We start from the raw sequence: 26,057 nt of genomic DNA, 5'->3' as shown, positions 1-26,057 counted from the left end.
AAATTCAGTTGAAGAGGAGCCTTAGTCTCCTCAGAAGACATTGACAGTACTCCTGGGCACAAGCTCAGAGCCCTCCGAAGTCAGCCCAGCAACCAGACACAGCATAGGACAGGCCCAAGCTGAAGTTTCTAAATGCTTAATGGAGTGTACAGGAGAATCTGTCACCTCGAGCACCCCTGAGGCTATTAACTATTTATCCTGTCCAGAACAATGTAATCAGCCATTCAGCAGGAGAGTGGATGCGCTACGTGCAACTGGGGGCTGGTCTCTTCCCTCAGTCACAGCAGGGATTCATCGCCCAGGCAGAGGAATTCTGTCCTGCCGCCCCCAAACATCCCCGCTCTGCACACCAGGACAAGAACAGCCTGAATATCACCGCAGATTTACACTGGGATGCAGAAACGCTGCAGTTTGAGGGGCCCATGTGTTGTCCCCAAGCTTTTGCCCAGCCTGTGCGGGGGCTGAGCGCTGGTGATCACGTAACTGAAAACACCGGTAACTGAAAATACTGGCCCGAAACCCCAGAAATGAGCAGCTTGAGCCAGACAGTGGATTTCACACCTGAATAAGAGCCCCATGTGCTCCGGGAACGTCTGCAGGCTCTGTCAAAACGAGCTCGGGCTGGGCTGGGGAACACGATTCACACTCCAGTAATTAAATGTAAGTGTATAATGTGGTGAAACGGTAATAATAAACTTGAACACCCTCCGGCCCAGAAGAAGGTGGAAGAGCGAAGCTGCAACATCTCGCAATCGGGGACTCAACACCGTGGCATTTATATGCAGAAGCGACAAGGTTACCCTAAACTCTGCGGGGTGTATGTTTGGGTTTTTTACACCTATTTCGTTCTAATGTCTCTGAAGCACATTGGGAAAAGATCCTCTTGGAGGGAATGTAAAGAGCCCAAAGCTCGCAGCCAAAGCAGAGACCCACCAGGGAATGTGACATCTCTGACAACTGCAAGCAAATGTGAGGGCTACATTTTGACCTTTGTTTTTCTACCCCGCCCCCCCCCCCCCCCCCCCCCTTTTTTTTGCGTGTCAAAGACCCAAGAGAATAATTTTGATATTTCTAATGTAATTAAACAAACAACCAAACCAAACAAACAAATGAACCCCAAGCAATTTACAACCTGGCTTCTCTCCTCCTCTGCATTCCCTGCCCTTTTAAAAAATATGAAGAATAATGCAAGCGGGCCTTTCAGTTTCTGCATTTTAAAAACATTTCCTTTTAATTTTTTGGATGTAATTTATTTACTACAACATAGGAATCTTACTCTCCTAAAATCAACTTCAAGCCAGTTTAGTTAATCTAGACTATGGTTCCAACCACAGAAACTGCCTTGCATTCATACGATATAACGTCTCTTACTAGCAAAAAAATGGCTTGGATGGTGCTTTCCCATGCACATGAGCACAGCTGAAAGTTATTTATGCTCTATGGCCTTGGAAAGGGACCAGGGACTTGAACCAGGATGCCCCAGCTCCTAGAAAACCGCCCCGGTCACCAAGATATTTGCTATTCCGAGGTGCCTTCTGCCCTGTGTTTGACAGCCAGACACCACAAGCTCTCAGAACCAAAGGCCCTTCTCAGGAAGGGTTTCAGAGTCATTAATGTCTCTACTAAAAGCTGTGACTTTGATGAGTTTGTGCTTTCTGATGAAAAAAAATGTATTGCTGCAAGATTTCCAAAGGAGCTCTAGTTAAAAGCGGGCTGGAAACAGAAAAGATAGAGAGAGATCTCCTCCTCATATCTACTGATGAACGTTCACTCTCCGGCTTTTGAATTAAAAATGGAGAATTTATTCTCTCAGTCACCTCTACTCTCAGGTTTTATGCCTTCCTCTAAATGAGATACTTCATGTGGAGCGAAAACAGTTTAATTGAAGATAGCCGATGGTAATTTTTCCTCCTTTCAATTGACCTACTTGATCTCCTAATGCTCTACGGAATTGCTTTTACCTCTCTGCTCTGTGGCATGAAAGTCACTGCTAATAATTGCTTATCCAACTCTGTATGGCCAGAGAAATGCAAAACACGCTGCTCCTTTCTGGAGCTGCAAATGGGGCATCAGCGGAGGAATAGAGCAAACTGCATACAAGCATGATATACTCCAGGTTTAAAAAATAAAGCCATTAGAATTAATATTATCCGGCAATGCCAAAGTCATTTACTCTCTGGAATTTTTGCATGAATCCTTCAAGTTCACTTGGTGTTGACTCCTGGCTGAGGGTGTTTCCTCCAGAAGAAACCTTGGCTGCCACATCTCCATCTTCTGCAACAAGAGCTACAGATCTGAGCCTTTGTTCTCCGGGATAATCAGCTCTGCTGGAGCTTCCTCAGGAAGCTTCCCAGGCAGAAGGTCCCACATGGCACAACAGATTTGCAGTATTACTTTCCCGTTCCTCGGTTTCATTCAGCAAAACGCAATTTCATTTCAAGTGGCATAAACGCCAAGCTGGATTAGATCAATTGCCGTCTTCTCCACCCTCCGGAGGAAAGGACCTGGGCAGTCTGAAATGCTATCAGCACACAAAACTAAAGCTACTATTTTTGAAAAGTAGGCCAATCAGCTGGATTATGTCTTGATGGAGGATCGCTCGGTCTGACAGATGGCTGAAAAAATAAGCCTTAAAATGAAAAAAAACCCAAAACAACAACAATAAACCCCTATAATATAACTCGCTCCCCAACAAGGCCAGAAGTGCTCAGGTTTAGTTACTAAATAAGAAGTCACAGGGGGAAGGAGCCAGCTCTCCAGATACCAACCGAGGACGGATGCCTCCAGCAACACAAGAGCCCCGGGCAGCTCACCTGGGGCTGCTCACCCCCACCAGCGCCAATACACTGAGCAGCTTCATTGAAAAAGAAGAAAAACAAATATGCCTGAACTGAGGACACCTGGAGACGCCTCTGGCAAATTCCCAGTGTCTCAGAAATGGACCCGTTACTTGTACCCCTTCCCTCTTCTCTTAAGCAGCTGTTAAATGCGAGCAGGGTTCTCTCTGCCATCCCACCCCACGCCAGCTCAGATCCTCCAAGAGCCTCTGGCAAAAGTCCAAGGAAATTATACGGACTGAATCATTCCCATCCATATGCTGGTGGAATCCTTCAAAGAACCGGCAGATCTGCGAGGCATGACATCTCTTAGCAAGGCCTGTGTTGACTGTCATCCAATATATTTGGCTTATCCCTTGCCTTAAAAATATTACAATCACACAAGGAATTATATTAACACAATTCTTGTCCACTGCAAACCCTTTTTTTCCTTGACCGCTATCTGTGCTGAAATCAGTAACAAATGGTCAAAAATCATCAGCCTAAGGCCTGGAATCAGCTTTGCTGGCTAATCACAAAGCAGGCATTAGAAAAAAATAATGCATCATTCACAGGGATCTATATATATTTTAATATTTAAGCTGCAAATATCTTGTAATCCATACCATTAACTAGAAAGAAGAGCTAGGCTCTACCTTTTCCTTTTAGATGTAAACTGAATCACAATATTTCAGGAGCTGGAGAATTTAAGAAAAAGCACACAATCCTGTGAGACACACTATAAAAGGACAGACACAAAGAACATGGAAATGTGCTGCAGCCCTTTCAGACAAAAGCGAACACAGGAGCCCTGCCTCAAGGAGTCTGCAAAAGGAATCAAGGTTAACTGTTGATTTTCCTTGCTAAAATCTTGCAGCCAAGCTCCGAGCGCATGTTCCTGACTGTGCACAGAGGTTCTGGGATGCCCATCAGTGGCGGCTCCCACAACGTTCATTAAAGGTGGCAGGAGCGTGGCCATTGTGAGAATAAAGAACCATTTCCAACCTCTCCGCTTGTACTGCAAGAGGCACCTTTAGCGATGATTACATGATCTTTACCCACATCCAAGCGAGAGGTTTGCTCTCCGATAACACAGAGATCAAAGGCCTTCGGGTTGTCATTAGCAGGCAAACTCAATAGAAGCTGTTTACTTCACCCAAGCTAATGGCACTGGAAATATTTAATCAAAAAATGGACACACTCTCTCTATTACTGCCAAGATGATTCAGAAGGGGCCACTTAAATCTATTTTGTCAAACCATTACTCATCCCTTGCTAATAGACCTTTATGGAGAGTCCCTTTGAAAAATGCGCGTTCGTGATTTGCGGGTTGTGTACTGGTATTAAGAGATGAGGCGCATCAAGAAAACACGACAGAGGACTGCTGGGAAGAAGGGGATGGGGAATGTGTTTAGTCTATATCTGACAAAGACCTTGACTTCGTCATCTTTTAAGCCCAAGGACAGGAAGCTGAAGTGGCCTGAGAGGGAAATAAGTTCAAGGAGAGGATAATTCTTGAGAAAAACTGGAGCAATCTGCTGTAACTGACATTTGAGTGCTAAGCGGAAGGTGGAAAGATGAAAGATCAGGAGACCTTTTCTGAGGTTCAAGGATCTTAGGGTAGAAGAAAGAAAATATGTTGGGTGGACATCAGGAGAAGATTTGGTGGTGTGTCTTACAGAACAGCAGGGTGTTGCCTCCCTGAGCCTTCATTCTGGGGTCACCAAAGGAAGGTTCACGCCAGATGTCAGGATTCCCAAACACTTTTCTGAATTTCTAGACTAATGCCTCGTCTATCCTGTGGTCCTGAACACATATCATACACTTTGGTGCAGGCAGATCTTTATGGGCTTCCCTTCGGGATGCACGGAGACTTTGATTAACCAAGGACGTTCACTCTGGGGTAGCCTTAAAAGATATGAAACGGCTTATGACCCTCATATTGGAAGAGCTGGTACTCCCTTAGAGCAAGAGGATGGACTAGGTGAGTTGAGCTCAATCTGCTGTGATTTTTGTGACACTGGGCCAAAAAGATCTCTTGGATTCTTAGGATCCAAGCCACTGCTAAGATGGGTAGCTGCTACTTATAACTTTTTTCATAAGCTGATGAAGATCTGTCCTCAGGGACATCCTGCGAGGAACCTCCAGCCTTTTGTCCTCCAAGACAGGACTGCACTTGGTACAGACTCTGCTTTGAGACGGTTTCTCTGCAGCTTCCAGAAACACTCATGAAGAACTTAAGATTTAAAAGCTTCATCAGCGTAGAGACAATTATCTGCAAATCCATGTCTGTAATACAGGCAGCAACTCCTCTCTGCTCTGCAGCAAAGGTAGGCGAGGAGCCAAGAGAACAAATTCAGAGAAAATCCACCCTTCCTCACCTCTAGCAAACCTGAAGCAACCCAAGCAATTGCTACAAGCTTATTTTTGTCCCTGAGAACACAATGCAGCGAAGAACCCAGGGTGCTCTACCCTGCAGCCAAAGCAGGCAGATGGGAACTTCAGAGCTGCCACGCTGTTCTTGCAAGTAAATTATTGATATATCCTTCTGAGCAGTGAGCATCAGACTAAAGTGGCAATTAAAAACATCCACAATGATCAAAAGGAAAAGGCAAAGACAAGAAGATACAAACCCAGAGTCTGTATATGCCAGCAGCCTGCAGTATGTGCTATTATGATCGGCAACGAAGGCTTTTAGGTCCTGATTTTTCAGGTGGGTCTTCAATAAGGGTTTGCAGGCGGACAGCGGTGAGCAAACACACTGTCACCATTTCTGCTGGAGACAAGGGAATGAGCTGCTCCTGGGACCTCACTGCCCCATTTTAGCTTTTGCATGTGTGCAAGGCAGACATTCCAACTCGGAAATATAAAAATAGCAACTACAGGCACCATCATCCCTCTGGCTCCCCGAGACAACAGCACTTTGTTTCGCTATGGCAAGAAAGGACATGAGAGGTCGGGAAGGAACCAGAAGGCAGAGTCAGCGTCGCGGCATCGCTTGGACCTTGCACGGAATGAAATCTTGGAATGACAGCATGTGAGCACAAACCAGCGGGAGAGCTCGGCAGCTTCTGTTCCTCCTCACATGGGCTGTTTGTATCTTACAGCTACTGGATTTTCAGCTGGCGGGATTCCCTCACTTCAGTGGAACCACCACAGAGTTTGGAGATGGCCCAGTGCTTCCACACTTCCACCTTCTTGACAAAAACAAAGCCAAACCAAAAGAAACCCAGAAAAAGCCCAATTAAATGAAATTATATTAAACCACCACCAATATAATAACCAATTAATAAAATGAACAGAAAATAACTGTGCTGGCTTTGCAATGTGTTTCTCTTGTAATATTTATTTCTAATACTGGGAGAAGAACACAAAAATCTGGAAAACGGGACCTAAAAGTGAGGAGCTGACTTGCCATTGCTTCTTTCTTATTCCTTTTGCATGAAATATGCCTCACCCCCAAGCACGCCCCAGATTTGCAGTATGTCTCTATTGTTATGGGAACAAAACTATTCAGCAAAAAAAAAAAGTTTAGCTATTCTGATTATATATAATGAAATAAAATCACTGCTAAAATAATGAAATTCAATTATATTAGCCCTAATAACAGTAGTAATAATTACAATTATTGTAATTCACTAGTACTACAAGGCTGCAGAAGGTGCAGAATTGCTGAACACCCAAGAGTCAAGACTCCCTCCCCAAGCTGCTGCAGTGGATATATTTAGTTTTGGAGGTCGTTAGATCAGCCTTGGTGTGTTGGGCAAAGGGGAGTGTTATTCTAACACTAATTACACTTCTAATGGCAACAATAATAACACCTCTCGAATAATCAGCACCGGTGCTGTGAATGCCAAAGCGATGCAATTATGCGCTGCTGTCATCTCAAGCGGAGCCGCGAGGCAGAGAAAAGCAAAGGTAGAAGAGGCAGCACACGGTCACGTTTTCCTCCTGGCTGCTTTTCATATCGCTGCCGTGGCCCCGACGAGCAGGAGCGAAGCTTCTCCGGCAGCAAGAGCTGCCATACTGATCCATACCCTTCCAAACAGCTGCGCCGGTTCTCACATGGAACAGGCAACACAAGGTTTTATTTATAGAGAGAGTGACTGAAAGAGAATTCAGATGCAATCTCGAGCGTAGCGGCTTTAATGAACTAGTAAAGGTAAAACACGTGCAAACAGCGAGTCCTTAAGAAAGCAACTGAGCTCGCAAATGTTTCTGCCCTGATGGAAATTCTCTTCATGGGTTCCCAAAATGGATAGATCATGGTGAAAGCTGTCAAATCATTTTATTTCTTAGTCCCCAAGGGTCTCGAGGGCTGGGAGACACAGTGGATCTCAGGACTTGTTCAAATGCTCTTGCTTGGGAAGGTGGTGTTTCCATGGCAATGAGCTATTGCCTTGGTGACCGTGGACCTGGACTGGTGCTGCTAAACCACTGGCACCTTTGGACATCAAGGAATTTCCTCCTTCGCTGTCTAATGATTTTTTTTTTATTATTATTTCTGAGTTCATACACATCTAAAAGTTGCCTTAGGTGGTTGTGCTAGAGACAGAAAAGCATAAATTACTACAGAGAAGCATCCTCTGTTCACGCCTACCCCTCTGCAACCCAACTCAGAATTAACTTTTCTATCAGTCAGACCAACCCCAGGTCCAGCCCTGGCTACTCCGGAGTAGTGCTGAGCTTCTATCTATAAACTAGAAAACTAAGCAGAGGAGGCAGAGGACTTCATTAGCCCAGACACCAAGAGTACATTAATCTATATGCATTCAAACCTTTCAAGAGAGGTCAAACTGAAAGGCCGCTGTGTTAAAGAGGTCAAGAAGTGAGGTTGCACATAGAAAAGCAGCTTTGTACATAAACAGGTATCCTCCTAGGCAAGAAATGTAACAAGATTTGCCTGGAAGAGTAAAAAATGCGTCTGTCTCCCTCCAAACAATCTTCAGATAAACTTTGTGCTATCATAAAAGCTTTAGCCTGGGCTCATACAGCAGAAAATTGTTGCATCTCTGCCTCTGAGAACTTGCACTGCTTTTCTTCCCAACTTTATCATTGGAACACACGCTCCTTCCAAGCGACTGGCAGCATGAAACCAGATCGAACAGAAACATCACGTGAGTTTCTTTTTAAATTTGCACAAACCCTGCACTCTCTGTCACTCTGAAGTGGTTTCTATGGAGACGCTAAAAAAAACGGAACGGTACCCTCTGGGTGCCAAATTCAGCACAGGAAAACTTGGGTGAGCAGCAAACACTGGCCAAGATGAGTGAATGAGAGACCCAGAATACAACGGCTTACTCAGAGCCACAGATAATGGGGGTAAAATTACCGCTTTGGCTGACAGGCGTTAACCAAACTGACACGCTGCATTGAGTATCATGCAGAGTTTAATTAACCGCGGGCAATGGGGCATTAGTACAGGAGAGGACAGCCTGCCCGATTTCCTTACGGTCTGGACATGATAGGGAGGGACGTGAGCATTTGCAGGGCAGAAGCGATGCTCAAGTGTTAAGAGGTTTCTCTGGAGCTGGAGCCACAGTTGGTCACCTCTCAGAGTTGCTCTGGCTCCTTCATCTGCAAAACTGAGCAGAGGAGCCCAAATCTTGCAACTTCCTACACAGTCTATTTTCGAGTCTTAGGAATAAAAGCAACAAACAACAGGAAGGATGCAATTACTAGAAATAAGTCTGAACTCTCCCACACTCCACCCCATCAGTCTTGACGGCTTCATCATTCGTATCATTAAGACGGAGCCAATCCCATTCCATCCCGTCCCATCTGTATGGTCCCGCTGATCTCAGCTCTGCTCTGCACCGCTGCCCAACCAGCTCCCTCAGCACCAACATGAGGTCCCAGTTTGGCTCCGCTCTGCTTTTCTCAGCCACCAAAAAGCCTATAGGCAGGGCTGAAATGTCACATCTTGTGTTGGCACAACTACCTTGATCCCAAACCTGAGCACAGTGACCCTGGGCAGACACAGCCACGAGCCCTAAGGCTCTAACGAGACCTTCTATACCAAGTACACTATTCCCAAGTATATTGAATACTTTTCAGACCAAAGTTCTCTTTAAAACAAAGCTATTTTGTCTCATTTAAGCAAATCTCCATTAAAATCAACCAGCCAGGGCTTCAAACCTCAGATGGTGCACACAGAGGAGGGAGGAATCACACAGAACCACTGCAAATGAGTGGGGGGGACCGGACAGCCCAGTGTGTCCTCACTCACTGGCAGAGTGTCACTTCAGCCATGGTAATCGGGAAATCTGTTTTTAAGTGAACACAAGAGATGGTACAGAGCATTGTCTGCCTCCTGGTGAGCGGTCACCCCTGGGATTTGAACATATGGCTGCATCAAGTCTGGCTAGTGCCAGCCTGATTCTTAAACTATTAAACCATCCCCGCAGGCTCTGCATCCTGTTCTTTCTGTGTATATTGTACAAGGGAAAAGAATTTGATTTGGGGTTTCGAGAATTTCAAACAAGGATATACAATTAGAAAAGTATTTGCTTTAGATGATGATAAATAATCCTGGACTGGAGAACCTCAGAAAATATCTGTTTTTCACTCCGGTGGGATGACACCAAGTCTTCTGCAGTGCTGTTTTACATGCTTTCCCTAGAGACCAAGCTTGTTAACCTTCATTTCACTGCATGTTTTCAGAGTAGTGACAGCTGCAGCCATAAATACAGCATTCAGATTTCATGCTATAGTTAAAAAATCAAATATGTATGAAACCCGTTGCTATTACACACTAACTAGGCAAAGGGGGTAGCAGGGGGGGAAACAAGTGGGAGGAAACCCATAGCATTAAATCATTTCTGAAATACTAAAGGACTTCTGCAAGCTCAGGTGGGAAACATCTGCTCCACTGTTTGCTGCAGGGTCAGGATGTGTCTGTTGGTCTCAGCCTGTCTGTCCATCACTCACAGGTTAAACTTAGTCTCAGGACCAGCGAGAATCTGCGCACAAGAAAGGCAGGAGCAGAGGAACATCCTCAGCTATCAGACTGCCCAGACTACAGCGCAGGATTCCTGCTGCTCTGGGTGAGTATCTGTATCCGCTGGTACTCCGGCAGCAGGAAGGAAGGGGTGCAAATAACAGAATTCCAGCCTGAACCTTGAGATCCCCGTGGCACCCTGAAGAGGGGACACAGCTTGGGAAAGAAGAGCGGGGAATGAGAAGAGGAACGGGAATGCTCGTTTGGTTACCTTTGAAAAGTGCTCTGGTGGGTTATGTTGTCCTCTGAGGAATCAGGGAGCGGTCCCCCTCTTCACCTCTAGCTCCAGGGGCTTTCAGAGGCATTTGCAGCTCCTAATAGTCCTCAGCATAAACTGGGATTTCTGGCATTTAATCCCCCTGCGCTTCCACGCTTTGCAGTTCAGTCCCTTGTACTTTGGCACACACATCAACTAATACCTGCCAGCGCTCCAATGTACCACATTAGTAGATGCTGAGCTCTTATTTTGGCAGCTTCAAGAGACCTTAGCACAAGCAAAAGATCTTCTGCAACATGGCCCCCATAGCACAGGCCATTTGCAAGGAGATAACTGCCAGGCAACCCATGCTGCTTCCAGATTCTCTGGCTGAAACTAATTTAGGCAAATGACTTTAAACTGCTTGCAGTCCCAGGCAGCAGTGACCTGGGACAAACAATGCTGACAGGGTGGGTGTTTTGTCACTGAACCCATCATGAACAAAAGGAAAACTCTGATTCTCTCCCATATTGACCAGCGTTCTATGGTTTGATTTATTTACACTTATTGATGAAATCTGGGGCAGGTTGGAGCTGTAAAGTTTCTGCCTAGACTCTGGAAAGCAAGAAGCACCCAGGGAACACAGAACCAGGGCTTTGTTGCCCTGGTCCCATCACCAAGCTCCAGGTAGAGCTGGCTTCATAAACCACCTGAATCCAAACTAACTTTAAAGCATAGACAAGTCCACGTATAGTCATGCTGAGAGCCAGAGAACTACAGGATCCGTCTGTCTGCAGCAAAATCAATTCCCTTTGGATCATATAAAATAAATAAACCACTTCTCTTTCAGCTGCTTTCTCCAGGGACACCATACTAAAAACTGTTGGATTTGTGCATGGGACAAGGACAGGACAGGGAGGGAGGAGGTATTATTCATTTGTACAGGCATCACGCAGGAGAGAAAATTCCTGGGATATGTCTTTGTTGGGGGAAAGAAGCCAAGTGGTGTTCCTGCCCCATCCTTGGTGTCAGACTCCCGCTCTAACAAGCTTTACCACTGATGCTACAAGGCCTGTGCACAGTGTTTTTCCCAAATTGGGAGTCAGGCTGTCTTTAAGGCTGTAAACCAGACAGACCAAACAAAAATAGAGCTTTAAAAGAATGCATGCAGGCATGCCAAATCTCCCTTGGTTTCAAGTGAGAGTCTCTCTCCCTTCAGATGCAGCTTTCTCCCCTCACCTCTCAAAATAATTTGTCAAACGGCATCCTGATCTTGTAACAAAAGATCCAGGAGGAGGTTTCAAGGAGACATTTAAAGCTTCATTCATAATTCTGGAAAATCTCACTGTCCCAACCGGAGAACCCTGGTTAAAACCTGAGGAAAATTAATGACCTGCTTTTTTTCCTTGCAGTGGTGGTTCTCCTGTGCTGTATGGAGCTGGATTGCTACCTGAGCATCTTTAATCCTCTGCTCTGCCCCTCAGCTCCGAGGTACCCAGAGAAGGGTGGTACCCAGGACACCTCAGCAATACACAGAGCTTTCAGACTAAGTTGCCATCATTTCGTATGTACTGCCAAATATCAACCCCACTTTGCTCTTGAGTGTGGCATGACTGTCTTTGCCAAACCTTCCTAACATTTTCTCAGTTAAATCTGTTTTTTAGGCCTTTCTGTATTTTCCAGGTCTACAGAGAAAACAATCACCCACAGGGAGTGGCTGGAAATGCACAAAAGTATTAAATAAAACATGACTTTGCTTCCTAACAGTTGGGAACCACCAATGTACAGGCACCATCAGCCCCTGGCACAGCAATATCCTGTACTGCCCTCCCCATCCTCTTATTTGCACATCCCCTCGTGTTACACTCCTGTTGCTTTTGCTTTGAATTTGGGCTGTAAACTCTGTTTCATAGAGTCTACCTGCAACCTCCAGGCATTAAAGCTGGTGCTGGGAGAGGTGCAGCACTCTTCTCCCATTCCCACTGTTATTATTTGCAATAACATCTATTGGGAGCCCTGCATGGCAAGGCGGTGTACACAGAACAAAATGCAACCCTTGTCTTGAGAAACAAATTCCAAGAAGACAAAAGATGGATGCAGACAAACCAGGGGAGTGTAAGGAAAGGAGGAGACAGCTTCTGCTAATGTGAGGGATGGTGTTCTTGTATCCTCCCCAGAGCTCCTGAGACAATCCAGTTCATTACTTGCTTCCCACCACTTCACGGCACACCCCTCTCCAACCCTGGCCAAGGATGCCTAAGCACGTTTTCCTGCCGCCATTGGTTGGTCTGGCTCTTGGTCTTTTGCATTTCCTCCTCTGCTGTTCTGTGCTAACCCTGCTCATGTCCCCGTGGCCCAGCCGCCTTTCCCGGAGGCAGCTGGAAGGATGGCAAGATGCTGCTGTGCGCGGTACCAAAGCGACGCGGGCTGCTGGCAGGGACCTGGCTGGGGTTCCATGTGTCGCCTGCAGGCACAGCCACATCTCCGGAGCCGCTGATCACGGCTGCCATGAACCAGACACTTGAGCTCATCCTCAAACTGCAGTCTTGTCCTCGCTCAGGCAAGGCACTACCAGGTACACTGGCTTTGGAACACGGAGTGCATTCACCCCGAGGCCGGCTTACCCGATCTCAAGCTCCCGCTCACCGAACCTGCTTCCAGATGAAAAGCATCTGCTGACAGGCAGCAGGAAGGCACAGGCTCAACGCAACACCACACTCTCTGCTTGTGAAAGCTGCCTTCTCCATCACAGGCCCTCTCTCCTTGCAGTTTCCCCTCACGGAAAGTGAACACCCCACTGTCCAGCTGTGTCAGGCTTCCCTGCCTTGGAGCACATTAGAGCCATTGTCAGTATAACATCTGAAGCTGGCCGCCCGTGGCTGTGATTTACACACATTTTTGTGATGAAATGCAGCTGGCAAGTGCACTCTGCTTTCATTCTTGCGGCTATATTACACTTGGTTTATTTTACCTGCCAGTTGAAATGCAAACAATCTGTCTACATTCTATATATAACTGCCCATTGCCATCATGTGTGTTTATGAAGCATGGGGGTTTCATGGATTCAGTCTCGGAAGCCCTAGAGGGCACCGTGACTGTCTTGGCTGACTCGCTACATGATCCAGATGGAAGAAATGCAGCTGGTGGGTCCTGTACATTGTGCTACACGGCGTGGGGCTGTTCCCGGCACCGTGCACACCTCCAGTCTCCATGCAACAGCTTATGCCGGGAAGCACGTTGCCATCACCTGCTTAAGGAGTCTGTCATCGTGGCACAGAGCAGATGTGATTTATACAGCCAATCCCTCACCACAGAGAACAACTAATGGTGTAAGCTCGGGGAAGGAACTGAATCATCGGTGGTGGTAAAGCATGCCTACAGTTCCACAGGGAATATCCTGATATTATTCCCTAGACTAATGAGCACATCTATAGGAACCAGATCAGACTGCAGCCCCCCCTGGCCATGACTAGCTCTGTTGTTCCCCTGACTCTGCCCTGACTGCTCAGTATGTCAGCACTCGAGTGAGTTATTACCCTCAGTTTCTGCACTGGAGAGGTGCTGTTCCTGTCTGGTAGGAGGCAGAGGAATGGAAGGATCTCTAGTATGCTTTCCCTTATATAGTAAAAAAAAATATACCAAGAACATGCAATCCAGCAGAAGGAAAACAGAAGAGTGGAGGAGTCAGTGAAATTGCAGAAGAGAGTGAGAGAGAGAGAAGGCTCTATGAACACCACTCACAGGAGGCTCCCCATGGAAAATGTGATTTACACCCTTTGCCATAAAAGCCGCTGAGGTCCAGCAAACAGTGATCCAGCCCTGAACCAGGACACCTGGCTTTTAACTGCAAACATTTGCCATCAGTTCATGCTATCTTGCCTCTGATCCTTGATTCCCTCTGACATGGGAATGACACCTTGTGAGGTGTAAATGCTCCATGGAAGAGCTGCTGCTGGCTCTGATCAGAAGCCTTGCAGCCTGAACCGTGCAGAGGGGATCCCCAAACTGTTTCCAGGATTGTTGAGGTCCTGATGGAGTGGCTGTTTGCAGAAAGGGAAGCCTGGATAAAGGTGGTCTGGAGAGCACTAAAAAGGTGGCGTGATCTTGGGGCACAAAAGAAGATAGGTAACACTTCTCTTCCTCAAGGCCCTCAGACAAAGCCCTTCTCTTTCCTCCCAAGAGGTGGGGACAGAATTCAGATTAGCACAAGGTGTTTGTTGAACAAGCAAAATTTCTGTCACCCTACTCAGAAGACCCACCACATGTTCTCAACCAACACTGCTTCCCTACCAAAGCAACGCTTGGGGAAAGCCAACCACCCCATTCTTACTGCTGGGACCTGGGAGGGGAGCAGGGAGGGACAGCTTGGTACAGCTGACAAAACCCCAGCACATAAACCAAAGGACAGCTAAGGGCAGAATGAGTCTCAGATCATTTATGCAATAAGCATAACACAGTGGGCTGAATTTTCATGGCCTAGTCTAGGGGCATCTGCTTCAAGTCCAGCCCAGTGTGTGAGTTCTCAAAATTGGATCATGCAGAAAGTTTGAAGCGTCCACAAGTTTTGCTAGCTGCAAGTGAGAATCTCAGATCAGGATAATGTTTTATTGACTCACAACTCAAGAGGAATTTAAGCAATTTGCTTTAAACTGCTGAAAGATTCTCCTCTGCTTTCTGAGTAAGTGCGGAGCTTTCCAGGCCAAACCAATTTTTCAAGCCAAAATTGACAAATGCTAAAATAGAACGTCACTAGAGAAGCTAGTTGCTACCTTAAATCACACAGAATTGCTTTAACTCTAGAATAATAAAATGTTCTACTCGAAACCAATACTTTTTTTGCACTGATAAGGAATGGACCACTGGGTACCCCCCAAGGTCAGCTCCAACCTACCCCAAAGACAGCTGCTCTGGATGAAACACCATGGATGAGGGATCAGAAAAGCAATTAAAAGCTCTTTGAACAGCAATAGCTTGGAACAAATACTAATTTGTACTTCTTGTCTGAGAAGTGAATATAAAATAGCATTTCTAGTGCCATTTGATGTAAATTGAGCCTTTTATGTGGAATCATTACAAGTATCAACAGCTACTTCTGCAAATTCCTCTGGGAAGCCAAGTGTGGGTCTCTCCTTGCAAGTTAAACCAAAGGTCCTAGAGATGAATTCAGAGCTCGTCCTTCAGCAGAGATAACACCAGCATCTCTCCTGGGCAAATGAACAGGACTCTGTCCTTCTCCGGGACAATTAGGGAGCTGGGAATCAAGGCAGACTGAAGAAGTACAGGTGGGGTTCTTAGGGACATGGTTTAGTGCCAGAGTCAGGTTAATGGTTGGACTCGATCTTGAGGGTCTCTTCCAACTCAAATGATTCTATGATTCTAAGCAGCAATTATTTCTTCAGACCAGTCAGTGAAGCACACACAGGAGCTGACTCTGGGACAAAAAGTCACTGGCTTTCAGTGGCGGGGAAGCACTTGGAAACAGCTCCTGGAACGAGACCTGCCCGTGCTGGGCATCGATCCCGTTGCCCCAAAGCACGGCAGAGGTGCCGCTTTTGGAGCGCGCTGCTCCTGCTCGGTTGCTGCAGTGCCATGGCACGTTCTCCGATACTCTGGAGAACTGTCAGCTGCAATGAACGCATAACAAAATCATCCAATGTATCGAAATTGCCTGGAAGATTAATGCAAGGATTGCCTTCTTTGTACTTGGCTTTCCTCATCTGTGGGAGTGCCTATTCATGCTGGAGATAGACAAATAAATAAATAAAGCACAAAAGGAGGAAAAAAAAAACCCAAACAAACCAGGGACTTCAGGCAATTAACCTTTGAAATACAAGTTGTGCTGCTGCTAACTAGCAGCATCCTGTAACCTCCTAATTACCAGCCATGCACAGGGCAGCAGTTGGAGACAGAGCCGGCTGTTAACCCCGCGATGCGCTGTGCGGGAGGATCCGATTGCTGCTAACGACCCGAGTCCCAAAGAAACTCACTTCCCACCATCAGTTGCCTCTTGTTACCTGGATCTCCTGCTGCAAACCGGCTGTGCTGCCACGGAACCTTCCATCTGCCTCTGAGAAGAGCAGGACTGATAAAGGCAGGTCTGTGCAAAGCAGTTCTAGCATCTCCCCATCATTCCTGTCAGTCAGGTAGCTGCTACGAGGGTCATAGCTTTAGCCATAGGACAGGATCCTTTTTTAAAAGGGTGTTATGTGGGCTACTTGCATTAAATGGGGTAGTGCCAGTTTTGTTAGCCCAGAGCAGCCAGAGCAACCATGTGAGCAGATTGCTGTGAGCTTCAAATTCCCATAAAAACACGTATTGAAGCCTTGAGGGCATTTGGATAGGACAGGTCTCTCATTTATCTAGAGGTAGCATGTGGGACTGCAGCAGTGCACAGATCACCTTCCTGCCTTGTCAGAGGGGGCTACCAAAGCGCTGCTGCAGCACATATGTTCCCTTGTCCCATGGCTACGATAATAGCTGGCAGAAAAGCCCAAAGCCTGCTGGGTTTTACCTCCAGCCTGGCACCTCGCAGTCTCGATTTCCTCACCCAGAAGACATGGACAATAATGCTCGCTTGCCTCAAGAGGGCTCCGTGAGACTTCTCTGCAGAGTGAGACTTCTCTGCAGAGTGCTGCCACGTCCCGGGATGAAAGGCGAGATAACACACCAAGGACCTGTACTGCTCTATCTTCCACACCATATGTCGTTCAGTACCCTCCAGCCCTCCCACACACACAGAGGGATTGATGCCCTGGCTTTGAACAGCACTCTGAAATAAAAATTAATATGGTGTGCCCATCTATTTGCAAAGCCACTGATTACTATGAAGTCTGAGAAGCTCGAAAAGAAAAGCAAGCAGCCATTAATAATTTTTTATAAAAGGGACTGGGCATTTCCTTACAGACAGCGAGGTTTGGGGAGGGCTTCCCTGGGGCTGCTTCACTGATTGCAGCCCAGTTCAATAAAACCAGTCAATGGCTGAAAACAAGCAGCACAAGTTGAGACCAAGGAACCTGCTTAAGCTGTTCTACGAAGAGCAAATGTCCAGGTTTGCCCTTGGGAGGATGGAGAAGGAGACGACGGCAACACCCACAGCTGGTTAACAGCCTAAAGAAGGCTCACACTTTATAATACCTGCTCTGAGCAGAGGTGCAGAGTGACTTGGGTAGCATCCATCACTCAGTAACCCGAAAGCTTTGATTAAACTGCTTTTCCTGATAAGGATCATGGCATGCCCAAAAGAAGCCATTCTCCTCTCCCCTCCACCCCAACATCATGCTGTGGGTTTGTGTCAGCTTTGCTCAGGCATCTCCTTCTTATAGCCCATCCCACACCCGTCTTGCAGCCAATTCTCACACCAGGAGGGCAGAGGGTTCTGAAATCACCCCGCTTTGCTCGCAGAAGCTCCAGACTTTCATGCCAAACAGTCTGGGAGCCTAGAGCCATTTTCTATGGCTTTCAGACAGTGTTTCAGGCTCTGGTGATGCCCCAGAGGTCAGTTGGTTGATAGCAGAGTGCTTGGGTGAGGTGTTTCCAAGCTGGGCTCTGACAGCTCCATGGCTTGTTATCCCCGCTGCGCACCACAGACACTTTGCAGTCAGGCACGTGGAGGAACTTTTACAGGTTTCACTTCAAAATTCCTCCCTTTTTATTGGGCCCATGTTGGGCAGGGCCTGCAGGCAAAGCTGGCGGGAGCCCGACGCTCCGTAGCCAAAAGCTTCAGAATCTTTATTGCCATTGGCTTTGAGATGGTTTAAAGCAAATCTTTTACAAGGTAAAATCAAATATAAACCTGCTGGCTACAGTTTTCCTTCGTTAGCAGCAAGGATGCAATTATCACAATTTACCTTTATACGAGTGATTGCGGACAGACTCCACGTGATCCCTGGGCTTTCTCAGTGCAGCTTGCCTAAGGTTTTCCCCCAGCACCCATCACAGCAATATCCAAGGACTGACAAAGCTGTATCCGCCTGACAAAAGACTATCCATGCAGAAACGCAGCCGCCACGAGGAATGAATGGTCTATTCAATGACTACTGACAAGGTGTATTTCCTAATTTTAAAACTGTGGAACAACTAACCAGACAGAAAGCTGACAGCGACAGCTATTTCTTTGTTGGCTTTGGATGCTCTCTTCTGTAAGTGTGAACTAATTTATTGTTGCACAGCTGAGGTTCATGTGTTTTAGCTGAGTAGTTGCTTTTCTGAAAGAGAAAGTCTCAGCATAGAATATAGGGGTTTAAAGCACACGAGTGGAGAGAAATTAAAGTAGCAGCACTCCGGAGGATTGTTTGCAATGGTCTTGAGCAGGACCTAATCCTGGGAAATGATGGAGAGGAAAATGCAGAGCCTCTTATCATAGAATCATTTTGGTTGGAAGAGACCCTCAGGATCATCGAGTCCAACCATAACCCAACTCTGGCACTAAACCATGTCCCTGAGAACCTCATCTAAATGCCTTTTAAACCGCTCCAGGGATCTATCACTGCTCTGGGCAGCCTGTTCCAGTGCCCGACAACCCTTTGGATGTATCATGCGATTCTGCCTGCCTTTCCAAGCAGATAGATCAAGGCAGAGAGGGGGAATAGCTGTAGAAATAACCTTGACCTGGTCCTGATCCTGCAGTGGAGATTTTGGGGAACGCTGGATGAACCTTTGACTATCTACCTCAAAGAAGATCAGTATGAGGATCTCCTGGTCTCACTAGGATGCATTTTCTGCACCTGATACAGAGGCAACACAAGAAATTCCACAGCATGTCCTGAGCAAACAGTTGAAAGTAACAGTTCTTCTGAGAAATAAAAGCCCAGAAAAGTGTAGCTTTCCCCAGAGTGACCAACTGGAGATACTCAGATGACTCACCTCCCTCTCCCACTGCACAGCCCCTCGAGCTTCCATCAGCTAACAAGGACAAGCTGTCCTCAGCTGCCAGCGCCGCCTTCTGCCATCACCATACTCAGACTGATACTGGGAACACCATGATTTCTCTTTCCTCCCTCCAAAGACTTCACAGAAAGACCTACTTGCACCTTATGAGATAAAACGAAAGGTTTTGGAGCCTCCAGGGAGAAACTATTTTTTTTTCTTTGTTGCTTTTAGCATTGCCTGATGGTTAAAGACTTTAGTTAAAGCTCCAAAATTAAAAGATCAAAGAAGAAACTTCTGTGTGGGTTTATTTGCACTACAAGGTCCACTGTGCATCACCACCATCAGAGCAAAGGGGCATTTCCACCAGAACAATTCACACTTATACAAATAATTCACAACAAACAACCTAAGCCATCGGGCTCTGAGCCGCATTGTGACAAGTCTCTGCACCTCAGCAGTGCTGCCAGCCGCCTTCCGTGGCTTTTTGCACACAGAAGGATGCTCCTGCTCATCATACGTCTGCAGAATCAGGCTCTCGGCCCCATTTGGTGTTTCCAACTTGCATGAATACCACTTGTTTCTCCTCTGGCATGGTTTCAGAGTCCCTGCAAGCCACCTCGCTGTAAGTACATGAAACCACAGACCCCCAGCCCTCTTCGCACCGTCCCACACTCACCTGCTCGTGGTACTCGATGCCCATGCTCAGCGTGTTGATGAGAATGGCTATCATAATCCCCCGGTTGAAATATTTGCTCTCCACAATCCTCTTCAGCTTGCTGCCAAATGCCTTCCACAGGCGGGTCACCTTGTTCCTCTCCTTGGGTTTTTTCTTCTTCCTCTTCCTCCTGCCCGGCTGCTGCTGGAGCTGGTCTCTGCGGTCGCTGTGCCGCAGGTCCTGGGTGAACTCGTAGACACCGTTGCTGTCGGAGTCGCCGCTGTCGGACTCGCTGAAGGCGAACTCGGGGTCTTCCAGGAGGCTGGCGCAGAATGGACAGTCCTGCAGCTCGCAGGTCAGCGTGCCGCCCGGCGGGCTGGGCAGCGGGCAGGCCACGCTCAGCCCCGACAGCCGGCTGGGCGTCCGCCGCAGACCTGCAAGGGGAGACGCACCGTGAGCCACCTCGCACGCCCGACATGGTGGACAGCAACGTGTCCCCGCCACCGCGGCGCTGGGCCTGGCCAGGGCAGGGATGAAACGGAGAAACAAACTTAACGGCAGAGTCAATTATACTGTTAAGCGGCATTCTTTATTTTATCGGTGCTAGGGAACACTGGGGATCATCCTCCATCAGTGCTCCATAGACTGGATGCTCTTGCGTTGCTTATAGTCACATAATTATTACAATTTTGGAAAACTTTGACATACATCTATACTAAGAAATAATTGATGATTTTAGTTATAATTGATTAGTTTCTTACTTACAATACATCTATAACTTATTACTTAAATATAAACTAAGCACTCTGCTTCTAAACAATGTTTTACTTAATCTTCTGTCTCCCTCTTGTCACGCAGAATGATGTAAAACTTGAAAAACATCCCCTCATTTTGCAGGTGGTCAGAAAGCATTTATCAAGTCAATTGGTTAACGACGTGTACGTCTTTTATAACTTAATCACAGTATACATTAATTTAGCAGCTTCTTTTCAGGGTGACTTCTGCTGCATCCTCAAATCAATGTAACACTCTCATACAGCCTTCAGGCCACCCATCGTATCAAGCAGCTCTTGCTTTGTGTGACATTTCCCCTCTCCCCAAGGCTCAACACCCACCCTCGAGCCCCTTCATGGACGTGGGGCCAAGGGGCCCCTCTCCACAGAACACAGCAGACATTTTGTGTTCTTCTGCTGGGTGAAGACTGACTGGCACACCTCTCATTTCAATTATTTTTGATTATATCTGGCCAGGCTAACATCATTAGTGGTGATCTGAGCGCTATCAAGCTGCTATACCCAATTTAGATAGTGCTTCCATTTAGCTAATAATGAGGAGGGAGAGGGAGAAATGGACCAAAGGTGGCTACAGACCACGGATCACAGCTTGGAGAGTCACGTAGTCCCTTCAGTCTCCTTCAGACTTTAATAAAGCTCAGGTGAATTCTTTGCTTGAGGCACAGGGCTGAGTGTTCAGGGAGTTTTGAAATCAAACACGTTGCCACATGTTTTGTGGTGTGAGGAGAAATGCCGACTGCCCTCACAGAGCCAGGGTACAGAGACAACATGGGCAAGTGTAATAACAAGGATGATGCGGGTGGAACGCCAACCAGATTTTATTTCCCCATATTTAGGAACCAAATTCCAGGTTTTCTCATATTTAGGAACCAGATATTAATGGCAGAAATAAAAGCCAACATGAATGCAATACTGCGAGCATGAGATCCATCCTATAAAATACCCATTGAAATGCCAATGGAAGCTTTCCTTGAGATTCAGGGAAATAAGGTGAGTTTTCCCCCACAACATGCCCATGTCTGGAGGTTGGATGGGAACACTTGGATTGATTTTGGGGACACCAAGCAAAAGGCAGTGGATGCTCCTGGCTCTGGACCCAGGAGCCTGGAGCTCACCCAGCAGTAACGCTGCTGATTTCGGCCGCTCCTTCCTGACACTTGAGGACATCTTTAAAGAGAAGGCAGCACCAAACAAAATAAAAGCACCACATTAGCTCAAAAACTGGGTTGTGACAAGATGTATTTTACTTGCCTGAATGTCACTCACACATTGCTGGCCTTCAGAACAGCCTTGCAAGAGAGGATTGTCCTCCTCCTGGTCATTACAGCGAAGATACCAGGAGGATCAGAGATATTTGCCCCCTTACTCAACCTGCAAGCAGCACTGGAGCAGCACGACACATTAGCACAGTATATCTGATCAGGACCCATCTGACGAGAAAAGATTGCAGCACAGCCACGGTAGCACGGAGAGCAGAGGTAGTGGGCTTGCAAGACATCTTTCAGTGCTATCAAAGTGTTAAAAATCATATGAAAAACACTGGCGCCGCAGATGTCTTCAAAATACCAGAGTCTCCTTGGCTGCCTGCTAAAATAACCTCCCAGCATTGCAGGGCACAAGAACACGGAGGAACAGGCTGTACTTTATGCTGTTCAATTCCACAACAAAAGAAGAGAAGAGAATACTCTCTCCCACAATTGCATCTTTCCCAGCAGACACCAACCTTGTTTCCAGCTGGGGCTCTGAGTACCCTGGCTGCTAATGCCTCCCTAATGCTCTCAATTATCACTTGTGTGCTCTCCTTGCACAAGTCTTGCAGTGAACAGACTCTGCTTGTTGACTTGTAAGAGCTGAGAGAGAATCAAGTGAAATAGCTGTTTGCCCAAAGGGGCTGAGGCCAGGAGGGTCAGGTGAGCTTGTGAGCCCATCTCACCTTCCCCACCTAGCACAGGGGAGGGATTTAACATGGCTCCTTTGCTATGTTTAGGCTAGGATGGAGAATTATGAGTTGGGAGCTGTGCCTGGCAGAGCTACACCCTCAGGACCTGGCTTATTTGGCACTTAAAGATCCTCCTGAAGCCTGTAAGACACATCCTTCATCCATGCTGTATGAAGACGATTGCGGTGCAGAAGTGAATCTGACTCAGCCCTGTTGGTGTGGCAGGAGTGGGAAGGAGGGTCTGGAAAGAGTCAGAGCCATGGAGGGAAGAGCCGAACACTGATATGTTGTGTGACGAGGTCTCCAGATGGACCCCCGGCTGACTCTGCTTCCCTTGCCAGTCCCTGTGCTCCTCAGGGTGCCAGAGAAGCTGCCGCTCACCAGGCAAGAGCTGCAGCACCCACCCCTTCCCCTAGATATGACACTTCTGACAGAGACAAAACAACTTCAGGAGATTTGTTTCAAGCATTTCAGCATCCTCTGTGCTGAAATGCCTCTGTAAAAAAAAGGATAGTATAATTGCATAATGAACAGCAGCTCCATTTAACCTCCAGCTTTCAAAGAAACACCACGGGTTATGAGAAAATCTCTTAAGTCATTGAAGTGGCCCTGGGATGTCACACCTGGGACTGAGATCTGGGGCTTTCTTCTGAAGAGGACCCCAGCACCAGATCCCCTTGCAAGCACAAAGAACCAAACCTCTCACTTGAGCACTGCCTTCCAAACAACAGCTCTTCTGCTCATCCTTGCTTTCCCAGTTCCAGACTTCTGCAGAGCCTGGGCTTTTATGTCAAGGTAAACACACATTCTCATAAAAACCTGCATTAACTTGCAGAGTTAAAGATGAACCAGTGATTCATATAAAGCCCTTGCTTAACAACAGAAGAACGTTGCAACTAACCTTGCCCCTTCCTGCCCTCCCGCTAAGCTCCCAAGCACTCAGAAATGTCTGCTGAAGGCAATTTCTATCAACAATTCACTTTACCATTTTGTATGGTCACTAAAAAAAAAAATATATTAACAAAAACAAGGCACCCAACCTATCTGGCAAGCAACCTTTACTGTGACCTCCCTCTGCCCCCCAAGCTAGGCTTGGTATTTTTTCAGCACACACATCACTAGGGTAAATATTTGTGTCCATGCACACGCAGATAAACAGTTTTGGAAAACACAGGCATTGAAAAAAACAGATGATGAGTTTGGCTTAAAGAGAATAAAAAATAAAAGTCAGATTTTTTTGACTTTTTACTGTTTGAGGGCTTAAGACTCTATTTTCAGCCTTTAGCTCCAGTCATGAGGACTGGAAACATTTTGCAAAATAGAAACCTAAGTGTTGCATGTGATCCCTGCTCCAGCAGTGGGGGATTTATATGTGAATGCAGATAAAACTACACTAACTAGCAGTGCTGGTGTGGCTGCAGTCTGTACAGACAGGGACCGGACAGAGGTACAAAAGAGTCCCCAGGATGTTCCTCGTTCATTCAGACTGAAGGGAGCTCCAAATCTGCAGTAATGCTCAGTCTGACATTTCTTCTGCATATGGGAGAGATGAGAGGGAGAGCCTGAGATCTGCAGCTCTCCTACACACCTGCCCTCACATGTGTCTTCTGGGGACCAGCACAGAGCAAAACCCTGCAGCGCCCATGTACCTTCCACCAAAGTTCCTGCTCCTTCTTGCCAGAAATAAATCCAGAGGCTGAGGGGACTGTCAGAGTAGAACTAGGGGTTTGTAGAAGTGTCTGGTTTGAGTTCTTTCAGTGCCTCCCTGTCTTAAACTTATGTTTCCTATACCTTAAGCTTCTCCAGCAGCTTCCACCTGCTCTTCCCTCTCAAGGTACCATCTCCCAGAAGCTGGGGCTTCTCTGCTGCAGGGCTGCAGCCAGCAGGTCTGTCATTCACCAGACATGTAATTCCAGAGGCTGCATAGATCTGTTCTTGGGTGGGAACAGAGGGAGAACCTCCAGGATATCACTAAGCACATGAGAGGAGCTCAGAAACACATGCTTTGTAACCACAGGAAAGAGGCCAGAAGCAGTGGCCCGAACTCACTGCCTGGACCAACCTGTATCTTGCTTTACCCAATGACTGCAAATACCAGAGTAGAAGGAACTGAGCACTCAGTCCCTCAGCCTGTCCTACTTCAGCACTCAAACAGCATTCACAAACAACCTCCATCTTAAGCACTATCCATGGCTATCATTAACATCTTAACTCTTGTGCAATTTTCCTAAACAAAAACAAATCAGTTTGTCCTTACCATGCTCTCCTACCAGTTGCTGCAGCTTCCCGTAAGAATCCGCGCCCAAATTCACAGGGCTATTAACCACAGCCACAGGTGAATTGCCATTCTTCTTTCCTTTAGGAACCGCAACAGAAGTGGCTTTGCTAGTCGGAGAGGGCAGGATGGTAGGATAGTTCATGTTGCCATGGTTGGAGAGTCCAGCCGTCAGTTTAATGCTTGCAGGGGCATTGGAAGACTTACAGTTCACTTGTGGTCCTTCGACATGACAGTCTGCATGGTAAATACTGTGCACAGACTCCGAATCTGGAGGAGGAGCAGGGCTCTGCAAGTTGGGTGATGGAGAAGGAAGCATCAACTGGCCTCCAGGTTTCATGACCTTGAGTTCCAGGTCACAGATCTCAGGGTTGGAACATGGTCCCCGAGGGCTCCCGTTGCTGATGTGATAGTGGTGGTGGTGGTGGTGATGGTGGTGGTGGATGAGGTGGTGTATGGAGGTGATGCGCTTTTTGCCTCGGTGGCTTTGTCCATTTGTGGTGCTGTTGGGGTTCACTTTTTTCCGGCGCTTACTCTGCCAGTTATTGTACAGGCGTATTGTCCGCCGTTTCATCTTCCTGAAGATGTGGCAGATGTACTTGAGCAGCTCCTCGTAGCAGCTCCCTGGCTCCGAGAAGCTGGCAATTGTGCTGTCGTTGGAGAGATAACGGGCCCGCTGCTCTTGCATCAGCTGGTTCTCCCGCTGCTTTGTTTCAGAAAACTGTGTTGCTATCACAACCAGGCACAAGTTAATCATGAAGAAGGAACCAACCTGGAGAAAACACAGGGAAAGGAATTAGCAGGGACTTGACAAAGGAAGACATGCTTTTCACCACCACATGCTGACTGGACTCGAAGTGTGGTTCCTAGAAATCCTGAGATTTCCAAACATGCCAAATCTCAGGGTCTGCTCACCAAATGTTATGTCAACATGTGCCTGAGCTGCTAAATTTGCTCCTAAGCTATGTTAAATTATTTTGGCAATGGCAAAACAAGCTGCTAACAACAGCCTTCACTGCTTTCCTCACCTCAACAGTGATGACATTTGCTACTAACACAAGGTGAATGAAACACAATGCAATCAGTTACCACCACAAACCACATCACTAGTAAACACCTGGCCAGCCTGCAAGGAAAGATAGTCTGAAGTCCAGTTTGTGCTGTACAGAAACTGCCTCTTCTTCTATCACTGCACACCCTGGCACAGTGTGTCCTTATTTTGAGGAGGACAATCAGGGTCCATGCATTTATGACCTTGTACTCTCGTGTCTCTCTGACACAGAGAAATGCATCTCCAGGAGACTCAGTGCTCCTAGAAAGGCCTGATTTATTGTCTGGTTGAACTGACATGTTCTTGGGTGACACCAGGTTCTCTAAATGAAGTCCCACTGACAAGAATGCGAAGTGACCTGAGGCTACCTCTTTCCCCCAGCTGTTGAGTCCACAAACTGGCTTTTTGACACTTGGGTTCATAAATCAGCTGAAGGAAAATGTCAGATATTCCCATCAGAGAA

General features: G+C 47.0%; 1 protein-coding gene across 1 annotated transcript in view; it reads right to left on the bottom strand.

Annotated features, from left to right (window-relative positions):
- The window catches only part of CACNA1H (calcium voltage-gated channel subunit alpha1 H), a 224,933-nt gene that overhangs the window by 57,850 nt on the left and 141,026 nt on the right, over window positions 1-26,057 (bottom strand). Inside the window, exons 9-10 of the mRNA XM_065031285.1 lie at window positions 24,526-25,315; window positions 19,557-19,969 (exon numbers count right to left, since the gene is read on the bottom strand). Of these exons, the coding sequence (XP_064887357.1) occupies window positions 19,557-19,969; window positions 24,526-25,315 (1,203 nt within the window). The remainder of the gene's footprint in view (window positions 1-19,556; window positions 19,970-24,525; window positions 25,316-26,057) is intronic.

The sequence above is a fragment of the Columba livia genome, chromosome 15, assembly GCF_036013475.1.
Source record: "Columba livia isolate bColLiv1 breed racing homer chromosome 15, bColLiv1.pat.W.v2, whole genome shotgun sequence".
NCBI lineage: Eukaryota > Metazoa > Chordata > Aves > Columbiformes > Columbidae > Columba > Columba livia.
The sequence above is the reverse complement of the archived record's forward strand: the minus strand, read 5'-3'. Positions and strand labels throughout refer to the sequence as shown.